This window comes from Erythrolamprus reginae, chromosome 1 (genome assembly GCF_031021105.1).
Source record: "Erythrolamprus reginae isolate rEryReg1 chromosome 1, rEryReg1.hap1, whole genome shotgun sequence".
NCBI classification, from domain to species: domain Eukaryota; kingdom Metazoa; phylum Chordata; class Lepidosauria; order Squamata; family Dipsadidae; genus Erythrolamprus; species Erythrolamprus reginae.
Window position 1 is genome coordinate 337,914,514 of NC_091950.1, and position 24,514 is coordinate 337,939,027.

Consider the following 24,514-nt stretch of genomic DNA (forward strand, 5'->3'; position numbering starts at 1 on the left):
TCTTACGAACCTTTCATCTTACGAACCTCCTCCTTGCACCAATTAAGTTCGTATCATGAGGTATTACTGTATATATTTAATATCTACATGAAACTACTGGATGGGGTCATCCGATGATTTGGGGTGAGGTATCAGCAATATGTTGATGATACCTAGTTATATATCTCCACCCCGCATCAATTCAGTGAAGCAGTGGATGTGATGTGCCAGTGCCTTGAATCTGTGAGGGTCTGGATGGGAGTCAACAGGCTCCGACTTAACCCAGACAAGACCAAGTGGCTGTGGATATTGCCTCCTAAAGACTATGTCAACTGTCCATCCTTGGTCCCTGGGGGGGGTGTGAAATTGTCCTCCACAGAACGGGTTCGCAATTTGGGTATCCTTCTGTTCTGCTGGCGTGTTTCAACCGCCCGTAATTACAGGGTAATTAGTCCAGGAAGACACACACCACACGATAAAAGGAAAACTCAAAAGTTTTTATAAACAGAAAAACAGAAACAGCTCCCTTTTTAAATGTCAAAGGGATTTTCTGGTACACACAAGGCACAGGATAAATGCAATCCAATTTAGAATTGAGTCCAATTCTAAAGTCCAGAGAGTCCACACACAATCTTGAACAGCACAAAAACCGCGATCTTGACAAAACAATGAATCAGATAAACTGCCATGAGAGTAAAACACCAGGCTGCACTTTTATCTGTAGCACTAATTACAGCAGCCCCACCCAACCACAGGTGGCCTCATTTTCTCTCGTAATAATCCTTCAGTTGTTGTCTCCTATGCATCACTCTACACATGGGTGGATGTGTCATTAATTCTTGTTCAGAATCCAGGGATGATACAGATGATTGCTCTCCTCCTGGGCTGTCTTCCCTGTCATTCACACTTCCTTGGTCAGAGGAGGCTTCGTCGGCAGATTCCATCGGGAGCAAAACAGGCCTGCAGCATGTGGATGTTTCCCTCACATCCACCTGCACATTCCTTGGGGCAGGAGCTAGGCCAGAGCTCACCACAACACCTTCTAGACTCACAGCTGAATTTAGATCAACACTTAACAGCTATAGCTAGGGGGATCTTTGCACAGATTCGTCTGGTGCACCAACTGCAACCCTACCTGGATCAAGAGGCTTTCCTCACAGTCAATCATGCCCTTGTTACTCACGATTAGATTATTGCAACACGGTCTACATGAGGCTATCCTTGAAGAGGGTTCGAAACTACAATTGGTCCATAATGTAGCTGTGCGAGCTGTCGTAGGTGGACCCAGATACACCCACATTACATCAATCCTCCGTGAGCTGCACTGGCTCCCTATTGGTCTCCAGAAACAATTCAAGGCATTGGTTATATAACCTTTAAAGCCCTATATGGCTCAAGACCAGGTTATCTTCGAGTCTGCTTTCTGTCACATAGCTCCCAGCGACTGGTGAGATCCCATAGAGTTAGTTTCCTTGGGGTCCCATCAGCTAAACAGTGCCGATTGGCGGGCCCATGGAGAAGGGCCTTCTCTGTGGCTGCTCTGGCTTTCTGGAACCAGTTACCTCTGGAGATCCAGACTGCCCCCATCCTGCCAGCCTTCTGAAAAGCAGTAAAGACCTGGCTTTTCCAGCAGGCCTGGGACCGCTGATCTCGTGGTTGCAATTGGCGAGCTCTGACTATGAAATGATATGAAGGGCTTTTAAATTGTTTTTAATGCTTAATGTTGTGATGTCTATAATTTTCAGGATGGTACAATGCTCGTTTTATGATGTTTTTAATGTTTTTTTGTCTGTTAGCCACTCAGAGTCCTTCGGGAGTTGGGTGGCATATAAATACAATCAATCAATCAATCAATCAATCAAGTGATCCAATACCAGTTTTTGTTCTCTGAGATAATACTAGAATTTGAGATATGCAAATGCTGATATATTTAAATAAATTTAAGGTAAAATAATTAAATATAAAAGAACTGTCGCGAAATAATTAACTTTGCCTTGTTTGTTCTCACTCAGCATTACAATTCCTGAAAAACTAGACTACTTTATAAACAAATACGCTGAACATTCTCATGATAAATGGTGCATGGAAAAGGTAAAGTGTATGTTCACATCTATGCATCGTTTGCTTCTCTCTCTCTCCCTCCTTCCCTCCCTCTTCTCTCTGTATCACTCATGTTGCTGGGATATATGTAAAGCATCAGGAAATGAATCTTGCTAATGATTTGACTTTATTTTTCATTTCAATATTCATCACGGAATTTTATTTATGTTGCATTAATTCAAACATTCTAATTCTTTAATCAGATTTTTAAATTTTTAAGTGCATTTACTTTCTAAGAAAAGAATCAGCCCAACTTTTACATTTTCCACAGATCCATTCAGTTAATAAGTTTATTTCAATAAGATTGTTTTTTTGGTATCACAGTTATCATTACATAATTGGATGGCTGCATTTGCATGGTTGTCTTTTACAATGCCATTATTGTTAAAACAGATTAGTTTTTTAAAAAGTGATGTTTGTCCCAGTCACTTTCACTTGAAGAACATCTGAATCTTTCCTCTGAAGATTTTGAAAAATGGAGTTGATACTGCAAGAGGCTATAATTTTTTTTTGCAGTGCTTCAACATAACCTGTTCAATCTTTTTTGGTGAGCTCAAACATAGACATGCATACTTAATACCCTCAATGAAGATTCTGAAATACATTTATTGCACTGTATTCCCTTCCACCCACTCTTCATTCTACTCAACAGTCAGTTGACATTTTGTGTCCATTAAGCATGCTCAGTTTTTGAGAATTTTAAAAATTCTTTAGCATTTTTGCCCCATAACACTTCTACACCTTTGGAGGTTCTGAGGTCTGTGATGAATTAATTCTTTCCCCTTGTGCATGAGTGTTAATATTTGGGATATAGGATAGACACTTTAAGTATGACCTCATTATCAGTTTATAAAAGCGATTGCTACACAAGATGAAAAATATTACATTGTAATATACTGTGTAACACTTGTAAAACTAAAATTTGCATGACAAATTAAAGCCTGAGAGTTTTAAATTGTTGTTATAACAAGTATTAAGAATAGAAGAGAGTAGAAGATCCATGATAAAAATATGGGAAATTTTATTTGCTTCATGAGCTTGGTATAGTATATTGATAGCATGCAAAAAGAGCATCCAAATCATAAATGGCATCAATATTCTTGATCAACTTATCCCTTCCTTTTCTTTAAACTTTTGTCAGTTTGCAAATGGGTGGATATATGGTGAAACATATTCAGAATCTTCCAAAGTGCAGCCATTAATGAAACAATATAAACTATTATCAGAAAAGGTAAGAAGTTCGTGTCAGATTTTTTTTGTTGTAATCTTTTCTTTTAATCATTGAAAGTAGCAGGCAATTTTACAGCTTTCCCATTAATTAGAAAACCCCTTTAAGACTTGAAGAATATATGTTGAAGAATATATGTTCTGTCACTTGTAAAATTTTCAGTTGGAAAGGTAAGAATAATAAATTCTGGACAGTGAGAATTTTCTCTAGATTCTCTGCTTTAGTCTCTGCGTAAGTCCTCTGCATAGGACTTATGTGAATTCTTCCAGAACTCCAGCAGAAAGAAACATACTCCACATACCCAGCAAAAATAGTGACAGGAACTGCAGCCTCCATTTTGTTTCTCTTTTGCTCATTCCTATCAAACTTCAGCACTATGGAAGGGCTAGAGAGATTGTGTGTGACGGACTTGGTAGTGTTTGCACTATAAAGGAGAACACTAAAGCTAGGGTTTGGAAAAAAAAACTTTGCACCTCATAATTTAGCTCCATAAATCCTGATTTAAACATTATAACCACAGGAAGTAGTCTGTGAAGCTGATTGTTAAACCAACATCCAAGTATTTTTCCTTGAACTATGTATCTTCAACTTTGATCACTGGTTAAAGACTTAAATATTCTGTTTTAGGTCTGGAACTATATTTCTGTCAGTCAGCAGTATTTTAAGATAATTCCAAATTATCATCCTTTGTTGAGTAAATGCACTGCTTTCATATGCTTGTCATATCACTTGCAAAACCCATTTAATCTCATCAGCTTTTGGGGGTGGGTGAAGAAGTTATTTGCAAGGATCTGTGGGGGAAACTGCTGTCCTAGCAAAATTGGCCATTACAAAATTGATAATAATACTTTCTCCATAGGATGCTATACATTTCTTTTAAGAGGGAGTGGGGATTTTCAGATTGGTAAAGCATGGAGATTTTATTGCTTCCCGTGGATACTGATTTTTTAGTATCCCAAGCTTTTGGCAATCTTCCTACTAATTTACTATATCCTAATTGTGATAGATTATCAATCTCCAAAGATCACATCAATAAAAGAATAAGAATAGAAGTCTTCTGAAGTGTATGATATATCTTTCACTTTTTATGAGGGCATGATATTTCTGATTTCCCTTCAGTTGCTATGATATGATGGAATGGAATGGAATGGAATGTATTAAAGTAGAGTAGAACAGAACAGAACAGAAGGAAGGGATTTTGGAAGGGATCTTCTAGTCCACTCAAACTAAAAGTATAAAAGGTTCATTTAATAGGAATTGTTTTTGTATATAATACTACAATTTGAGGACAGTACACTTGTCCTTAGAAAGTAGTCATCAAATGCTTGTAATATTTGTATTATATTTAATGGATTTTTACAGATATCCCTTTTTCCTTTTTCTTTTTTTGTTACTGCCACTTTTGTATCTCTTCTAATATACTGTATAAGAGATATGAATATAAAGATTTAAAATAGTTATTTCATAAAGAAAAGCTATATAAATATTTGGTTATCATATAGATAATAATACTTTTAGTGCTCAATTTCCAATTATTTACTATTTATTTTGGTCGTAGAACAACATAAGGCAGATAACTATCACTATAAAACAAAACTAATAACCTTGCATTATGATCAGCTAGCAAAAGACTAAGCCTTTGATCTGCTTGAGCATTTTGTTGCAAATAGGAAAATATACATATATTGTAGGTGTATATAAAAAGGCAACACAGCAAACTGGAAATGTTTCCAATTGCCCTATCATCTTAACAACTGAATCTCGGCTCTTTAGGTATGTTGCAGAACTTTCCTTCCCAAAGGCTCAAGCAGAAGACATTATAGTAGGCATGTGTGTAAAGGCATAGCTTTACATTGTCATAGACCTTTATAAACTGAGTTATAACACTGTTGCACCATATGATTTTATAGATTTCACCCTGCTTTTAATCCCTATACTTTGTAACTCTAGTCTGATATCCTAGTCCTTCTTTTCTTTTATTCTCTCAATGTGATATTTTATTCTTCTATTCCAGAGTGATTGTTATGTTATTGGTTTTATGCTTGTCTACAACCAAAATAATTTCTAATTGAATGTTTGGCTTCTAAGGAAGTTACTTTAAAAGAGGTATGCTTAGAATCAAAACAGATTTTTGTGGTCAAGGATCTACCTTTCATATAGAGTTGCTGGATGGTGGTCTCTGTTATTTATACATATCTCAAATTCAGTCAAAAGATTGGGTGCTCATTTACCACTAATAGGATATATATGCACTTTTTTCAGGAAAAAGAAATTTATAGATGGCCAATTAAAGAGTCTCTGAAAACCATGCTTGCTTGGGGATGGCGGGTTGAAAGAACGAGGGAAGGAGATACTATGGCTCTTTATAATCGTTCACGTCGAATATCACAAACAAGTCAGGTATATTTGAATTGCAAGCGCTTCTGATTATGTTACTTAGCTTTATCACCAATATTTCCTAGTTATTTTTTAAAATACTATTTTAGATGTAGAAGCTGCAGCATTCCTTCAGTGTGGGCATTGGCTCCCAAGCTCTCTAAGTAGGGGAAAGTTATATAAACTTTATATAGTTTAATGCTCTGTGTTTATTTTGTATTTGCTGTTTTTGAAGTATCTAAAGAAAATGGAATTTCTCTTCACAATATGTTTTAGGATTGTGATTTTTATAAAACTAATGAATTTAACAGACCAGTGTATAGAAAGAAATGTAATTTTAAATGTAAACAAGCTTGAGAGAGAATATGTCTTTTTTCCTTTCTAGAAGATAAATCCTTTCTTCAAGTAATTCTGCTTCTAAATGTTTTGTGATACATGTTTCCCCTTTCATAAGAACTTTAATGGAATTCCTATACGCATTTAAATTCCTGAAATTAGATAAACTGAAACTTTTAGCATCTGTTTACTTTATTTGATTATTACTATATTTGATAATTAGGATGTTTTATGCTTTGAGTCTTATCTAAACATTTACTTTCATTTTACTATAATTCAATGCATATATCATTTATTCATTTTCAGGTAAATGTAAAATTGGCATTCTAGAATTCATGGCATTCAGATTTATATATCTTCTAGATTATTTTGAATAATAAGATCTAGCATAGTCTTAACATTTAGGATTTAATAGAGAAATATATGAAATCGTGATAAACTGATAAATGTCTTAATGTTTTCCTATTTCTTGATGGAGCCCCTCTGTAAGCTGTCATTAAACTTGTTCAAAAATGTTTTATTTTTCTTTTCTTCTGTTAATACCTCTATTGATATTTATTCAGATTTCTGTAGATACAGTCCATGGCTATAGTCCCCGTGCAATTGACATGAGTAATGTTACCCTCTCCAGAGAGTTACATGTAAGTTACATGGCTATTGTGATCATGATTAGGAATATAAAGTTTTAAGAAGTTTCCATGGCTTTTTAAAGAATTACTTAATGCAGTTCTCTACTAATCCTCTGATAGTTATAATTTATCTCCCACTTTTCTAACAGATGCTTGGACCTGCAATTGGTCTTCCAAGAATGGAAGGGCTTTTGATACAGTGGTTCCAGCTGGTGGAAGGGTAAGAGGCAATTTTTGCCGATTCCTCCTTTCCCTGGCAACTTTCCCTACTACTTTTGACACTGATCTGGAAGGTTCTCCAATCTTCCAGACCAGATTAAGGGAAGCACAAGGAGCTGAAGGGTGAATTGGCAAAAATTTCCTCCCTCACCCTCCTGAGGGAGCATGTTCAAGAGCAGAATTCTGCTCGTGCAGTTTCTGTAATATTGGAGAGAATTTGTGGAAGTCTCTATTAAATTAATTATTAAAAAATATGCTTGAAGTTGGTATTTTTGGGACCAAAAATGCATCAATTATTTTGTTAAAAAAATGAAAACAAGCTTAGCTAACCTACTAGAAAACAAATTGTAATTATGTATGTCTTCCTTCTTACTTAGGCAATGGCTGAGATGATGGCTGAAAATTATCATAACATATGGGCAAAGAAAAAGAAAATGGAACTTGAAGCCAAAGGTACAATCTATTTTAAATATATATATAAATTACCATAGACTGATGAGCAAAGTACTTCCGCTGGGGACATTCCGCTGAAGCGTAAACATCAGAGAGTTATTGTTAATGGCGAGTATTCTGAGCAGAGTCAGGTTACAAGCGGTGTGCCACAAGGGTCTGTTCTGGGTCCTATTCTTTTTAATATGTTTGTGAGTGACATAGGGGAAGGTTTGGTAGGGAAGGTTTGCCTATTTGCCGATGACTCTAAAGTGTGCAATAGGGTTGATATTCCTGGAGGCGTCTGTAATATGGTAAATGATTTAGCTTTACTAGATAAATGGTCAAAGCAATGGAAACTGCAGTTCAATGTTTCCAAATGTAAAATAATGCACTTGGGGAAAAGGAATCCTCAATCTGAGTATTGTATTGGCAGTTCTGTGTTAGCAAATACTTCAGAAGAAAAGGATTTAGGGGTAGTGATTTCTGACAGTCTCAAAATGGGTGAACGGTGCAATCAGGCGGTAGGGAAAGCAAGTAGGATGCTTGGCTGCATAGCTAGAGGTATAACAAGCAGGAAGAGGTAGATTATGATCCCGCTATATAGAATGCTGGTGAGACCACATTTGGAATACTGTGTTCAGTTCTGGAGACCTCACCTACAAAAAGATATTGACAAAATTGAACGGGTCCAAAGACGGGCTACAAGAATGGTGGAAGGTCTTAAGCATAAAATGTATCAGGAAAGACTTAATGAACTCAATCTGTATAGTCTGGAGGACAGAAGGAAAAGGGGGGACATGATCGAAACATTTAAATATATTAAAGGGTTAAATAAGGTCCAGGAGGGAAGTGTTTTTAATAGGAAAGTGAACACAAGACCAAGGGGACACAATCTGAAGTTAGTTGGGGGAAAGATCAACAGCAACATGAGAAAATATTATTTTACTGAAAGAGTAGTAGATCCTTGGAACAAACTTCCAGCAGAAGTGGTAGATAAATCCACAGTAACTGAATTTAAACATGCCTGGGATAAACATATATCTATCCTAAGATAAAATACAGAAAATAGTATAAGGGCAGACTAGATGGACCATGAGGTCTTTTTCTGCTGTCAGATTTCTATGTTTCTATGTTTCTATTTTGAAATAGAAAATTGAAAGACACAGAAATTAATATTCTATAGCTAAAACAGCATTCTTAGTATAATTTATCTGGCTAGATAGCTCTGTGATACACTACATATAATAATGATTCTGTGTGAAAAATATATTTTAACATTTTTAAGTGCAATTTTATATACGTGGGTATGGGGTCAATATGTTATAATCTAAAGTAACCTATCTTCAGTGCCTGACCTGGGGAAAGTATTGAAATGCATGTGATTCTAAGATATTTATGCAGAATTAATTGTGGAATGACTTCTGCAACATATGACTTCGAAAATTTTAAATGAACTTGACATATAAATTTAATAAATAAACTGCAACAGGCTAATAGTATGGATTGTAAGAGTTGGGATTTTCATTCTTTGCAATAAGCATTAGTGAATTTAAATGTTAGCATATGGAATTAAATATTACCAATTTTAATAATATGGAGGTAATGATGCTTGAAAGTATATACAACAGGGCAAAATGAATACTGTAATGTCTTTATGTTTTATGAAATTTAATTCCTTTAAAAAATAATGCTATTGTCATTATTTTGTCATTTAATTTCTTAATGCATTCTAGTGGGAGGAGGAAATCATCCCCTACTTGTACCCTATGATACATTGACAGCCAAAGAAAAAGCTAAGGATAGAGAGAAAGCCCAAGATATTCTGAAGTTCCTCCAGATCAATGGCTATGTTGTGTCCAGGTAAATGCTAATTGGTTATTGCTGTAAGCTTTAAAGCTGAAATAATCTTCATTATTACTTTATGTACTGCATGGGAAGATTTGTTTTTTATAAGAAAATAAATACCGTATTTTTTTGGTGTATAAGGCACACTTACCCCCAAAAGTGGGTGGAAATGCCTGTGCATCTTATACAGCAAATGTTGCTGAAGCCTCGGCCATCTGCTGACCCCCCATCCTTCAGCCTTTGCCTCCCAGCAATTTGCCTCATTGCAGCAAACAGTAAACAGCCTGGTCAGCTTCAGCATAGCATCTGATCTGAATGTATCGCAACTCATGTAATTTCTTAAATAAATTAATAGGGCTTCATTAAGAAGGGGAAGCAAAAGATCAGTTTTGTGATTTCCTACCTTTTAAGAACTTGGTAAGGATGCAGATTTTCATATAAAGATTATTTTATTATTATTTATTATTATTTATTCGATTTGTATGCCGCCCCTCTCCGAAGACTCGGGGCGGCTCACAACATGTAACAACAAATCATAAATAATCCAACAGTTTTTAAAATGTTTAAATATTTAAAGAAGGGAAGACACGGTAGTAACTAGTCTTCTTACTCATGGTAGTAACCAATTTTCTTACTCATAAATTAAATAGTTTTTGCATATGCATATTGTCATTCATTGTCATATGTTAACAGTATCTTCTTATGTTTATAATGCAGTAGAAGTCTGTTGTCTGTTGTCATGGCTAGAGCACTGATAGATATGTACCATTTCAGTGTAGTGATTAAGACAGAAGTCTAGAAAGCTGGAGACCACAAATTCCAGTCCTATGTTAGCCATGAAAGCATGCTTCGTGACTATTTGCACTCTCCTCAGCTCAACCCAGCTCAGAAGGTTGTTGTTGTGGGATGAATAGGGGGAGGAAGGTGTATTGGATATGGTCACTGTCTTGTGTTCTTTGTAAAAATAATAAAAGCAGGATTCAAATAAATAAGTGTATAATATGTACATGACTTTCAAACCTGTCAATCTCCCAATTTATAATTTTATATTCTGTGCGAACCTGAAGAGATTATAAAAATTTAAAAAGTATAAGAAGCAATAATAATAATAATAACAATAACAAATCAACCTTCCTCCAAGATGGTCACCAGTAAACCTTGATGGTTTTTGGAAACTAAGCAGAAAGATGTCCAGATAAGCTTGCCAAAATAATGATACAGAAGTAAAAGATCAAAGATAAAATGAGTTACTATCTCTATAATTTCAAAGTTTGTAATCTCCTTTCTAATTTTTTTCTTAGTTGAGGGCAATATTTTTTTAATTTGTTCCAGAGGCTTAAAGGATTTAGAATTAGACACACCATCCATTGAAAAAAGATTTGCTTACAGTTTTCTCCAGCAATTGATACGATATGTTGATGGAGCCCATCAGTATATTCTGGAATTCGGTAAGATATTGTCAATATATATTTTATATTATAAAATATAGACTTAGGTTCTTTTACATGGTTAATAAGAAGCAAATGGCTGTAAAAAGTATGAAAAGTATATTTCATTTTTTTGAGATACAGTTCAACCTTACTTCTTTTTGCACCATAGCAGATGAACACCTTCATTAATAAAGACTTAGTCCGCACACAGTGCTAAGTTGTAGTATGGTTTCTCTATCTTTGTGGTAGTACATTGTAGTGTTACATTTGATATTAATCAGGTCACTATGGCTTCTATAATAAAGTAGATCTTTAAAAAAAGACTGGCTTAGTATTGTGCATGAGCCAACCAGATCTTAAAATGAGTCAAATCCAATACTTATTGAAAAAAACTCCATAAACTACATGAACATTTTCCAAAGGAGCAAAACAATTAATTAATAACTGTCCAACTGCTTTCTGCCTGTAGGTGAGGAAGATATAGAAATATGTTTTGACCAGTAGTGGATTCTAAAACCCATTGCTACAGGTTTACGCATGTGATACTTCTGTGCATGTGCAGAAGCATCCTGGGCAGGTGGGCGGAGCCTCCCGCTGCTGCAGCTACCAGTTTGCAGAACTGGGATGAACTGGGAGCAAACCACCGCTGATATTTTCTAAGAAGGAAAATTTAAGGAAAATTAAATTTTGCAAAGTTTTACATTTATCAAAGTAGCAATAGTATTGTATTAGTAGAATACTAATATTAGTAATAATAGTTACTATTTATTAGTAGTAGGTGACATAAAAGTCAAATAAATAAATAAACAAACAAACAAACAAACAAACAAATAGATAAATAAGTATTAAATTTATATGCTACCTGAATCTCAGTGACTCTAGTAATTTCTGAAATACAAAAAGCAGTTTATCACATAAATGAAAAGTTTAAAAAAGGCAGTACAGTGATCTCTCGGTTAGCGCGGGGGTTACGTTCCAAGACCTCCCGCGCTAACCGATTTCTGCGTTATACTGGATGCGGAAGTAAAAACCACCATCTGCGCATGTGCGCCATTTTTTTCATGGCCGCACATGCGCAGATGGTGGAGTTTGCGTGTGGGCGGCGGGGAAGACCAAGGGAAGGTTCCTTCAGCCGCCCAACAGCTGATCTGCTCCGCAGCGCGGAAGCAGCGAGGAGCGGAAGATGGGGTAAAGGCAAAGGGGAAACCCCATCTTCGGCTCCTCGCTGCTGCCGCGCTGCAGAGCGGATCAGGTGTTGGGCGGCTGAAGGAACCTTCCCTTGGTCTTCCCGCCGCCCAGGCAAAGAGGAAACCCCAAGATCGCTTGCCGCTTGCCGTATTGCAGCTTGGAGCCTTGCTTCGCCTCCTTCGCTGCAATACGGCAAGCGGCAAGCGATCTTGGGGTTTCCCCTTTGCCTGGGCAGCGCTGGGGCCATGCGGAGCTGCTCATCTAGGGGGGCGTGGACCGGCAAGGTGCCCTCCGCTCTCTCTCTTTCTCTCCCTGTTACCGGTGTGGTATAAGAGAGAGAAAGAAAGAGAAAGGAGGGCGACTTGCCAGTCCACGCCCCCCTGGATGAGCGGCCCCGCATGGCCCCAGCGCCGGACTCCGCCGTTGCCTCCGCCTCTGCAGCTGAGAGGCCACGTCCACCCACTCCTCGGTGTCCCCGGCACCCAGCGTCCCCACGCCGCCTCCACCTCCCGGTAATGCGCCCGACCTCTGCCTCTCTCTTTCTCTCTCATATACCACGCCGGCAACAGGGAGAGAAAGAGAGAGAGAACTAGCGTGGACTTATTTTTTATTTAATATTTTATTTTTTTAATTAATATTTTTTGAAAAACCGCGTTGCAGCGTTTTGCGCTAATCGAGACCGTGCTAATCGAGGGATCACTGTATTGAAATTTCTAAGAAACTATAATACATTCATGATCTATTTTAGTTTTTACTCCTTTTTTTTCTTATTTTTGGAAGAACATTTCTGAAAGAAATGAACCAATACTGATAATTCTCTTTAAATATAGAACATTGAATAATTTGAGCTTCTTAATATTTACAGTCAATCTTTCGAGTACTGTATATTACAACAGTAGTTGTATGAAATCTATGAACTGCTCTTCATCAGGAGTAATTTATATTTTATGTAATTGAGTTCTTAGTAAATGCCTAGGGGATTTAATTTCTCTCTTAAAAAGACAGAAAAGAATGCCTTTTTAAGCTGCTGCTGGTAATGCGAGACATTATTGCAAATTAACTAAGACTGAATTCTGTTTTTGTTTTATAGAGTATATGGATGTTATAAGCTGAAATCAAGTTTGTTACTGTGCTTCTTTGTAGATTAAGAAAAACCTTAAAGCATCTAAAATAAAAACCAACGTTTCAAGTCATGTAGTACTGTAGAATGGATAGATGAAAAGTTTATTTTATAAAGAATACAGTGCAAAAAGTAGCTATAATATATTCAATTAAATTTGTAGCACTTTTTTTCTTATGCAGATGGTGGCAGCAGAGGGAAAGGAGAACAGTTTCCTTATGAACAAGAAATTAAATTCTTTGCTAAAGTAAAGTATATGCTATTTTTCTGTAATATTTATTATGGCAAATTAAAAGTTAATATTAATCAACTGTAAAGCATAGTTATGACATTCTGGACAAGCCACATAAATGCTGCAGAATGTAACATGTTCCTGCTTGTTAATCATCCAATGACTTGTAGTGATTTTTAAAAAAATTAGAAAAATAGATGTTAGAAGCAAAAATTATTCTTAGGGAATTGTTAGTAATACCACTAGTACTAGCACCCATAACTACTTGAGTAAGATGATTCTCCATTGCTGAGCTATTATTCCTAATTCAAGAACAGGCATGGGGAGAATTTCTGCAATTAAAATTATGAAAAATAATAAAGTAAAAGTAAAAGAACATTAAAGCTATTTTTACCTCTAGACAAAAGTGTAAAATTTTGATCTAATAGTAAATCCTATTAAAGGACATATCCTAGAGAAAAGTTGAATTTATGTTAATAAATCCTGCATATATTGCATGTTGACAGGTCTGTAATGCCAAGAAACTAAGAATAAAAACAATAGCATTAAGAAATTGTACTAATCAGTATTGTAACTGTAGTCTTTTATCTCTTCCATGTATTTATTTTAGGTTGTACTTCCTTTAATTGATCAGTATTTCAAAAATCACCGCCTGTATTTCCTATCTGCAGCAAGCAGACCTCTGAGCAGTGGAGGTCATGCTTCTAACAAGGAGAAAGAAATGGTAACCAGGTAAAACATATATAATATAGTAGTATATGATAAAGTATAATAGTCAATTTGCACATTCCAAAACATTGGCAGGTTTATGGTTATATTTAGAGACCTGAAAAGTAACAAAAATCCAACATATATCTTATAAGATTATGAGCTGTAAAAACTGAAATTTGAATAATTTCCTTGATCTTCCTCTTTTACCTAGTAGTGTTTTCTATGTGTTGTCATCTCTTATATTATTTTTCCCCATCCCTCCCATTACATTTAACTATAGAGGCTTCTAGCTTTTATGTTTTGGCAGCTGATAGTCATCTTGAATACTCTGGGGCTAGAAAAACAGGACATAAATAATAATTATTAATATGCACACACATATTAATAATTTTGTCCTCCTGTGTGTTCTCATATTGATTCACAAGTATATTTTTACAGAAGGTGACATACATTCATTAACCATATTTCTCCACTGTTATATTAAGAAATTCTAAAATTTATTTGTTTTTCTTACTGGTATTACTGGTACTGATACACATGCATACACTTACATGCTAAATTATGCTATATTATGGCTAACATTCCTGTTCCCATCTTTGTATGAACTACTATAGTAAACTTTAAACCAGCAAATGTTATTAGAAATCATGCAGTTTCATAAACTGTATCTCACTTCATCAGCCAGTTTATGTCTTTTAATAAGATAGTAATAAAATGTGTTACTAGACCCCTTGTTAGATTACATAAGACATGGTTCTCAGGGATATTTTTTACAAAGAGTCTTTTAAACTGGGAAATTTTGAAGGAAGGAAGTAATGAAAGAATCAAAGTTCTGTATCAATGTCCTATGAAAATAAAATAGGCCAAATATTTGATTCAGTTTATTCAATAGTAGCAGGTAATTAAAATTGCATACATATAACTCATCATGTTCTCCTTTAGAGTAAGCAATATAATGCAACATTGAGAAAAAGTCAAGTAGTAAGAAAATTTTCTTCTACCACATTTGTGTACTGATTCATTCATTGCCTTTTGTTCTCATTTTTTTTATTTTTGAAGATCTTACCAACTCAATATAACATAACTTTTTCAGACATTCAGTGTTTCGTCATACAGTCATTTTGTGTTTGATTCTCATTTGTTTTCCGTACATAATCAAATCCACCTCAACTTGTGCAAGTTGAGCTGTGTACATTTGCACACCAGCCCATTGCTTGCGAAACTTTAGCTGTGTATACATGCATGTGTACCGGCCCACTGCTCATATGACCCAGTTTCATTCTCCCCCACCTACCTGCCGGGTTGCCAAGCTGCAAAAGTTGTGGACCATTGCTGTATAGCATTCACTGCAAATTATTTGGGTTCTTAATTAACAATATGGGTGTCTTTTTCCATGTAGACAATGTAGCATTACTTATGTGTAAAAGGACACCCGTATTCATTACATTTGTCCATAACTGTATCAACCAAGGTGAGAATATACATCCTTTCTTCCTGAACAATATTCAACCATGCATTATGCATTTCATTTATTCTCAGATTTGTTTCCCCCCCCCAATCATATGCCATTATTTTACATTCAGTAACAAATCTTCAATTCCATATTATTGTGAAATCATCCTATGATTCAACTCTATTTATTTTCTTTTTGGCTATTTCCAAATCAACTAATTTGGAAAAAAAAATCTGTCTCATAGTTGTACATTTCTCAAGGTCCTGCTGAAAGCACACATTTGGTTTGTACGTTTTCTGTAATTATTGTCTTATTTATTTATGGTAAAGACACTCCCCATGTCACATTTTCACCACCGACACTTTTTGAATCTTTTAAATCAAAAGGTAGCAAGTGGAATATGAGACTAATGATTATGCTTTATAACCAATTCTGTATAATTATCCTTTCAAAACTCTTACTATTTTCTTTGAATACAAATATTTGCAACTGTTTTTATCCCATTTGATAATTGAAAACAAAATATTAAAATCATGACAGAATAACTATGTAAATTCACTTTATCATTGTATCTGACAACTTGTTCTGAATTAGATAAAATAAAAGAAAAATTTAATGTTTTTCAGTGTCTTTTATAAAATTAAATTGCACTTGGATTTTCAAAATAAGATATTGCCTTAGAAATACCTCTGGAACTGATATTTTGATTCATTAACCTAATCAAGGTAACATGAAAGAGTGCAGAGTTTTCTTATATAAATGAGTGACTGAATTAGTCAACCTTTAAAGAGATAACTAAAAGTAATTATGTCATTTTCTCTGGGAACACATGATAATACCTAGTTAGTATTTCTTCCAGACCAAACATATTATATAAAACATAACTTCAAGGAATATAGGTTTGAGCTTAAATTTACTTCATTCTGAGGCGTATATTGTTAATATTTATTTACTTATTTAATTCGTAATATGAGTATCTCTTGAAATAACACACCATCTCTGAAAATGTGGGAATAATGAATTCCAGAATTAATCCATAAGCTTTTTTATAGTATGACTCGAGTTCATTAAAAACTCATATCTGCATTTACAAATGGAGCTCTCTTTTGGATGGAAAAAGTTTGTATCAGTGAAACAGAGCAACCAGATGCAATCCATTTTATAAAAACCAAGCCATTCATATCTACTACTTAAGTTTGTATCTTACTCAATTTCATTAACTTTAATCAAGCAGAATTTAATTGCACTTTAACCCACTGAAATGAATGGCTTTAGTAAATCTGTGTTGGCCAGTAGGAATTGTATATCAAACACATTTTATTTGAAAAAGGCAATATAAGTTTTATGCATATATGAAATGAATGTACTATGTACTATTATTAAATATTTGCCTATTACTCAGTAAGAATCTATTCTCTCTTGCTTTTAAATGTTTATTTTTACATTTGTATCTAAATACTAGGCTACTGATATTTTAAAGGCTATTTCCCACCTACTCTGTTTCTTTACTTCAGATATGTGCTTTCTTAACTATGTTTGTTGTGGAGCAATTCTTGAAAACTTTTGTAGTATTTTCAGTCCTACATTCTGCTCAGAACTGATTCTTTCTGCAAAACATCATGTTGCTTTTTCCTGCTCATACATCATCTCTTATTTTCTTCCTTTTTTTCTTTGTCCCTTCCCTTCTCTTTGATTTATCCTTTGTCTTTAGCCTATTCTGCAAACTTGGAGTTCTTGTCAGGCATAGGATTTCACTGTTTGGTAAGAAGACCCTTGACAAATGCTTGTTTGAGCATCCCTTGTTTTTCTTACCATTATTTGCAACTCTGTGTGTCCTCTTTGTTCGCATGCTGCATGATTTTATGTATCACTGCTAATATTTGGGGGATAGCAAACCAAGGTAACTTATATGTTCAGTAAACATACAATTTTTGATCTTATTATATAACCACAGTTTTCCTACTAAAATGGCATAGCATTTCCATAGCAGTGACTGAGAATCCTGTGTATTTTGGGGTCATGACTATTCATTTGATTCTGCTCTCTCTGTTCCCATATCTATCTTACCTATATATACCATTTTTTTGAGTATCAGATGCACCTTTCTCCCCTCCTAAAAGAGTGTGGAAATTTCGGTGGGTCTTATACACCGTATGCAGCCATTTTTGGCCTCTGGAAGCCCCGCCCCCACATCCCATTTTTGCAAAAAACAGACCTGATTTTCACAAACGTGGGGTACACAGAGGGTTTGGAAGTCCTGCAAGGTGCTCCTGGTGGCTGGGGGAAAGCAAAAATGGGCCCATTTTGCAGAGTGATTCTGGGGACTGGGGAGGACAAAAACATTTTTTCTTACTTATCTCTTTGAAATCTTGGTGCATCTTACACACCAGTGCATCTTATAGTCCGAAAATACATTTACACACACACAGACAGCAATAACACAGCCTCTTTTGGAGTTATGTGTCAAAGAGATCAAATAATTCTGTTGCTCTGTTTTTCATAAAATAAGTAATGCATGTTTGCTACTGAGAATGGATCATGAAAAATTCCATATAGATTACCCCTATTACAAACAAAGTGTTGCGGGGTGTAAAATTTGTTTTTTTTTAAAAATTATGTAGCTATGTTGAACGCTTATCATTACTATTCCTCTAAGAAAAGAGAATGATTATTGGAATCCTTGTATATTTGAAACATAATTATGACCAGGACTCTGGCAATTTCACAATAATTTGGCATAGATTATTGATGAATTACTTTGATTTTTATAATATATTAGAGTCTCATAGAAGCGATCCTAATAGGACAGCAAGTGTATCGTGGTTAAGGTACTGAACTCATGAGAAGGAGACATAGATTCATGGCCACATGCAATTTAGTGAATGACTCTGGGCTGATCGTTGACAAAAAGATTGGCAGAGGAGTTTGCAAAGTAAAAGACAGAAGCTCAATAAAAAATTATGTATTTATGCATATATGCGTACCTACTCATTTATTTATTGAGTTTATGCCACCTCATGGTAGTCCACCAATCCCATTCTCCAAAGAATTTTTTAAGAATAGTTTAGGGACAGTTTTTTTAAAAATGCATGCAAGTCACTGTTTAGCTGTTTTCCAGCTGGAATTTTAGTCACAGATTTCTAGGTTCTTAAGATCATTGTTTAGTTCTTTTTCAGTTGGAATTTTATATCCAACCTTACATAAAATGATCAGAAATCAGCTTTATAGACAGCCTATCAAGCCTTTATTGAACATGCAGATTTTGAAATTAAAATTTAAAAGCATCTCATCCCATCTCTGATGTTTGCTTCTAATTTTATTTTACTGACTTAAATATGGCTTGATTGAAAATGGTTACTCTAGCATATACTGTATGTGAGATTAGTCGTGCTGGAGCAACAGAAAATGGTTAGTGGCTAATTATATTTGATGCAGACTCCTATGTCAAGTATTGAAAGAAGCTAAAACAAGACTCATGAAAAGTAAGATACCTGTATCAGCATATTTCACAGAGCTACAGAATTTAGAAAAGTTCTAAAGTAACTTTTAAATACCTGAAACAGTGAAACATTTCAGTGAGGCTCAGTCATGCTGAAAAACTCCAAAATACTGAATATTTGTATAAGGAGAGAAAATCATATACAACATCCCAAAAAAGGACCATGACTTGCATCCTTAAAGAATTCACTTGTAATAGGAAAGAGAGATATGCTTCAAACATTTATAAGGTCATTCTTGCATGACAGATACAATGATTGAACTTTAATATATTATTGTAATTACTGGAAAAATGCATCTTAGAATTATTTTATTTTTGAACCTCAAATACATGATTTCTTTTGTCCTCACTCTCTCTCTCTCTGTGTGTATGTCTTCTTATCTGTACGTCCGTCCATCCATCCATCCATCCATCCATCCATCCATCCATCCATCCATCCATCTTACTTCCCATGTACCAGTAGGAGACAGGGGGGCAGGTCCTCATTTCCTTGGGGTTGATCTATGCTGAACCATGGATGTGTGTGTGTACAGGGTTGGCAGGGCTGATTAACATGTGTGTGGGGGGGGAATCTGGTTTAGATGAGTATAGTGGGGCAGGGAGGCAGAGTTGGGTTGGGTGAGCAGTTCGGGGGCAGCTCTGCAGTGGGACAGACAGATGGAGGAGGGAGGGGAGATCTGCCTTGCACCAGACAGGAGCAGATGGATGGAGGAAGGGGTGATTTCCCCTCCTTCCTTCATCCCCCTGCAGGGCTACCATGAAGCTGCTGCCCACCAAAGCTGCAGGATGGCAAAAAGCAGCGTGGCCAGGAGCACGAAGATACAATGCGCCACACTGCTTTCTGCCTTGTAGTAGCAGCCTGCACAAGAGCTAGTGCCCACCAGGGTCAGGGCCCAAAGAGCACTGTTCTGGCATGTTTTAAAAGGGAGATTAAAAAAAATCCCAGGGCCAACAGCAGCTGTGCCTTCTCCCTTTCACAAAATGCCGGGATGACACAAGCAGCAGGCAAAGGCAGTGATCCAATCAAGAGCCTTGCAAGACCAACAGCAGCCGGGCAGAAGGGGACAGGAGGAGCAGGCAATCCCAATGCGCTGGGGACTAGCAACACCTCCAAGTGCCCAGAGAGATAGAACAAGAGGCAGCTCCTGGCTCTCACTGGCTCAGCTGATCCGTGGGCTGTGATTAAGGGGCTGAGCAGCCATGAAGTGACCAGTGAATGGAAGGGCTGTCTCTTGTGCCCACCCCATCACTAACTCTTTTGGGGGAGGTCTTATTTTTCAGGGAATCTCTCTCTCTCTCTCTCTCTTTCTGTGTGTGTGTGTCTTAATGCAATTCTGCATGTTTTTTAATAGAAGATCAGCTGAAATACACACATTTGAAATATGTGAAAGTATGACCTTAATTACACTATTATCTCCTTATTACTTTTACATAGGTTATTTTTCTACACGTCTAAACAAATGGAATGTTCATTCTTCAGATAACACTAGAACACCTTCAAAACGTTCATTTATCTACCTAGTATTTTTATAATGTTCATTTCTTAATCATTTATTTATAGGCCTATTAAGAATTTAGTAATTTTAAACTTTATTTATACTTTCTCTTACATTTTTAGTTCAATAGAATTCTGTGTTTAGGGATTTTATTATTATAAAATAAGTTAAAGCTTTTATTCTGTTAATTTTTTTTTTGACATTTCATCTTGTATATAGTTGAACTTTCCTTTAGGATATTTTATCTGAACATTCTGGGGAAAAATCATGTCACGCTAAAATCTGTCCACCTGGAATTTGGTGTATTTTAGGAATTTTTAATTCAAAATATTACTAATGGTTTATATAAATGTAAATAAATATAATAAATGAAATTATATTTCGTTAATACAACTAGGACACAATGTACACTATATTCCTTAGTGATTACTGAAGTATTACACTTACCATCATATTTTTTTACTCATAACTGTAAGCAACTGGTGTGATTGTAGAAAGATATGAGACCTGTACAGTTCTTGAATTGTCATGTTTCCTATATTGTGACAACAGCAAGACTCATTAAAAAAGTGTAAGGACCATAAATTTCAGTGAAAAACATACTTGCTTAGTATATAAAGGACTAAAGTCGTTGAACTATAATCTATTGGGTTATACCTTATATTATTACCTTTGTGAATTATATAAAAAAATTCTTTCTTTTACAATTTTATTATTGACCAAAATTTTGAAAAATCTATTTTTGACATCTCCATTCTCCAAATTCTTCTTTTAAACATTAATTGATATCTTTGCATGACTCATTGCTTTCATTATTCTTTATCTGACAGCTTTAGATTCAGATGTGATTCGTGACACATTATAGTACATACGCTTCAATATTAATGCATAAATGAATGTGATAAAATATTAACTTTTAAAGAATACAATCTGAAAGCTTAAATGTCAAAAAATATTCAGGGAACTTATCACATGCAAAAAATGTGTTGTTTATCCTGGTTAGATGTTTCTTTTTTTGCATCTTCTGAAGTCATTGAAATAATGTTTTAATTAATATAATGTATAACATTAAATTCTATTTGTAAGTTCACCACTACTGGTGAAAAGTAGAAACAGTATAATACAAAATCTCCCATTTCCCCCCTTTGCCCTTAGGAAATGATGCAACTTCAATAGTCAATTGTCTTCATATCTTGGGTCAAACCTTAGATGCAAGGTAAATTGCCAAATAGATTTTATTAAGTTATTGTTTCAATTTGCAGAAAACTGAAAGGGGCACTGAAAATATATTTGGATGAGACATTATATCTTTATGTGACCCAATTCCCATCTTTAGTACTTTTAAGTTTATTTGGGAATTTCATAAATTACATGTTTATAACTGTTTTCTCAATTAGAAATTAAGGATAATTGCATGGTGAAAATGTTTCATTACAAATCATAACATTACATATTATGCAAATGTTTGGAATGTATTTAAAAGTCTGGCGCTATTAATGAAACTTTAAAAATTAGATATGTTGCATTAACACCATCCTCACCATTCCAAAGTTTTATTTTCTAGCAAATAATTCAACAGTGTATCTCTTATTGTTTTACACTGTATGCTCTAAACATTCTCAAAACTATTTTCAGCTCTTTATGTCCACTTTGACATAGTCAGCTTGTTCCTACTCTTTATTATTGCTTAGTCTAAACACATGCAACTGTTAGAGTTGGCTTTTACCTCTTGCAGAGATTCCTAATGTTCTAATTAACACTTATGCTTGTGTATTCCGTATTTGCTACAGCTTCAGGATAGCCTCAGGCACAGAACTGACTTGAATCTAATTATGACATTATCAAAAAAAATTATAATAATATAGGGGTTAGAATGGCTTCATACAGAGCCAGAGTACATGGTAGTCAATGTATCAGACTGGACCAAATATTTATTTATTTATTAGATTTGTATGCCACCCTTCTCTGAAAATTATTTTAAATTTATACTTTGTGATGTTACACAACTCTATATGTATATTAGAGGGTAAATTTGAACTAGTCACTATCACTTAGACAAGTTTACTTTGTAGAGATAAAAAAGTGGTGGAAGATTCTCATGTGAACGATCTGGAATTCCAATAGAAATATAAATCGTAACATAAGAACCATAGCTAACTTCCCCCAATCCCTTTAAAATGACAGAATTATGTCAACTAACAATTTTGCCTTCTAGCTTCAATGAACTATTTATATAGATCTAAAATATATTTTTATGATACCCGTGTTTTCCCCCAAATAGAACCCTTTCTTATATTTTTTTGAAATCTAAAATAAGCTCTTGCCCTTATTGCCATGCACTCAAAAGTCTGATTGGGTTTATTATCAGGAATGTCTTATTCTGGGGGGAAAAGGGTACTTCTGTAACCACTTGTAGTGATTCTCAAAAGGTTTGCTCCTTGATACATAGGAATTCTATGGATTTTGTTCATAATAGAATATAATGTTATTTTATGTGCATGTTATATACAGGACAGTAATGAAGACAGGTCTGGAAGCTGTTAAGATGGCTTTGAGAACATTTTTGGATAATGCTGCAGAGGACCTGGAAAAAACAATGGAAAATCTTAAGCAGGGGCAATTCACACACACCAGGAGTCAGCCAAAAGGAGTAACACAAATTATTAACTACACAACAGTAGCTCTCCTGCCAGTATTGTCTTCATTATTTGAGCACATTGGACAGCATCAGTTTGGTGAAGATTTGATATGTAAGTATCAAAAGGAATAATTTATTCCATTACAATAATTTATCCCATTGAGTTCAAGAACATTATAGCTTGGCTTCTAATATTCCGACAATAATACACCAATACCTTGATTTTATTGGAATTTATAAAAGCAATTTTCAAACAACAATTTCAGCTTCATGTGTTTAATTGTATTGATTGTATTTATCCATCTTCAAAATAGAAATAAATTATTTTGAAGAGAGAGATTCAGCTATTCTTCAGCGATTTGTAATAATACTAGCCTGTTTGCATGTGCAGATGTAAATTTTCAAATTGTTCTAAATTGTTTTCTGGTATGTTTATAGTGGTCTCTTAGTTATGCTGTGGATACCAATGAAAAGCAGTGCACAAAATTGTTTACTTTTTTCTTCCTGTTTTTCCTAGTGGAAGATGTTCAAATATCTTGTTATAGAATACTGGCCAGCTTATATGCTTTGGGAACTAGCAAGAGTATCTATGTGGAACGGTAAGAAAGAAATATGGAATATTAAAAAATGTATTATGATCAGTTAAGTGAATTGTGCATTAGGTGCAATGTCGTGTTACAACTTCATTCCACCTTTCCCATTGACTTTGCTGGTGGGAAGCTGGTGGTGAAGATCACAAATAGCTATCAAGTGACCAAATGTTGCTGCAACAGTCATAATTACATGTGAGTTGCCAATCACAAGGGTACTGCAACTACTGTGACTTTGAGGACTGTCTTTAAGTCTCATTTAGCATCATCATAACTTTGAGCAGTCACTGTACAAGGACTACCTGTATCTCTATCCAAACAAGGTGAAGAGCTAATAATAGGCTCTTCATCTATCAAAGAATCCATATATGTTATCTTTAATGGTAAAGATGGGTCTGCTTTAATAGAAAATATGATTCATTAGGGGAGTGCAACCTCTTCTGGAATACGTAAATCCATTAAAAATCTGATTTCCTACCCTTGAAATTGCTTCATTTTATTGGCCTTCATCCAATCAGGTCATTTTATTGGCCATCTTCAATCAGGTCTTAAACACCCACCTAAATCTAATAAAAAGTGATCTAGAATTATGCATATGACTGAAAGTAAGAATTAAAAATTAGTTTGGATATTCAACACCATATAAAATTTTAACCTGGTTGGACTCTATAATGTAGACATTGCAGAGTTGAACACAAACCGCATTTGGAATATTGTGGCCAGTTTATAAAAAAAGTACCAAGACTGTGGAAACAGTGAAAAGAAGAACAATAAAGATGATTAGAAGACTGGAGGCTAAAACATATGAAGAATAGTTGCAGAAATTAGGTATGTCTAGTTTAATGAGAAAGAAGAAAATGTTAACCCAAGAAAGGGTTCCAATATCTAAGGGTTGCTACAAAGAAGAGGGGGTCAACCAATTCTCCGAAGCACCTGAAAATAGAATAGATAGAAACCAATCAAGGAGAGAACCAGCCCAGAAATAAGAAGACATTTCCTGGTAGAACAATTAA

General features: G+C 35.1%; 1 protein-coding gene across 1 annotated transcript in view; it reads left to right on the top strand.

Moving 5' to 3' along the window:
• The window catches only part of RYR2 (ryanodine receptor 2), a 279,326-nt gene that overhangs the window by 175,529 nt on the left and 79,283 nt on the right, over positions 1-24,514 (top strand). Inside the window, exons 54-66 of the mRNA XM_070734013.1 lie at positions 1,992-2,070; positions 3,221-3,310; positions 5,570-5,707; positions 6,583-6,660; positions 7,245-7,320; positions 9,033-9,159; positions 10,477-10,592; positions 13,065-13,129; positions 13,725-13,846; positions 16,990-17,039; positions 21,429-21,489; positions 22,785-23,023; positions 23,429-23,510. Of these exons, the coding sequence (XP_070590114.1) occupies positions 1,992-2,070; positions 3,221-3,310; positions 5,570-5,707; positions 6,583-6,660; positions 7,245-7,320; positions 9,033-9,159; positions 10,477-10,592; positions 13,065-13,129; positions 13,725-13,846; positions 16,990-17,039; positions 21,429-21,489; positions 22,785-23,023; positions 23,429-23,510 (1,323 nt within the window). The remainder of the gene's footprint in view (positions 1-1,991; positions 2,071-3,220; positions 3,311-5,569; positions 5,708-6,582; positions 6,661-7,244; positions 7,321-9,032; positions 9,160-10,476; positions 10,593-13,064; positions 13,130-13,724; positions 13,847-16,989; positions 17,040-21,428; positions 21,490-22,784; positions 23,024-23,428; positions 23,511-24,514) is intronic.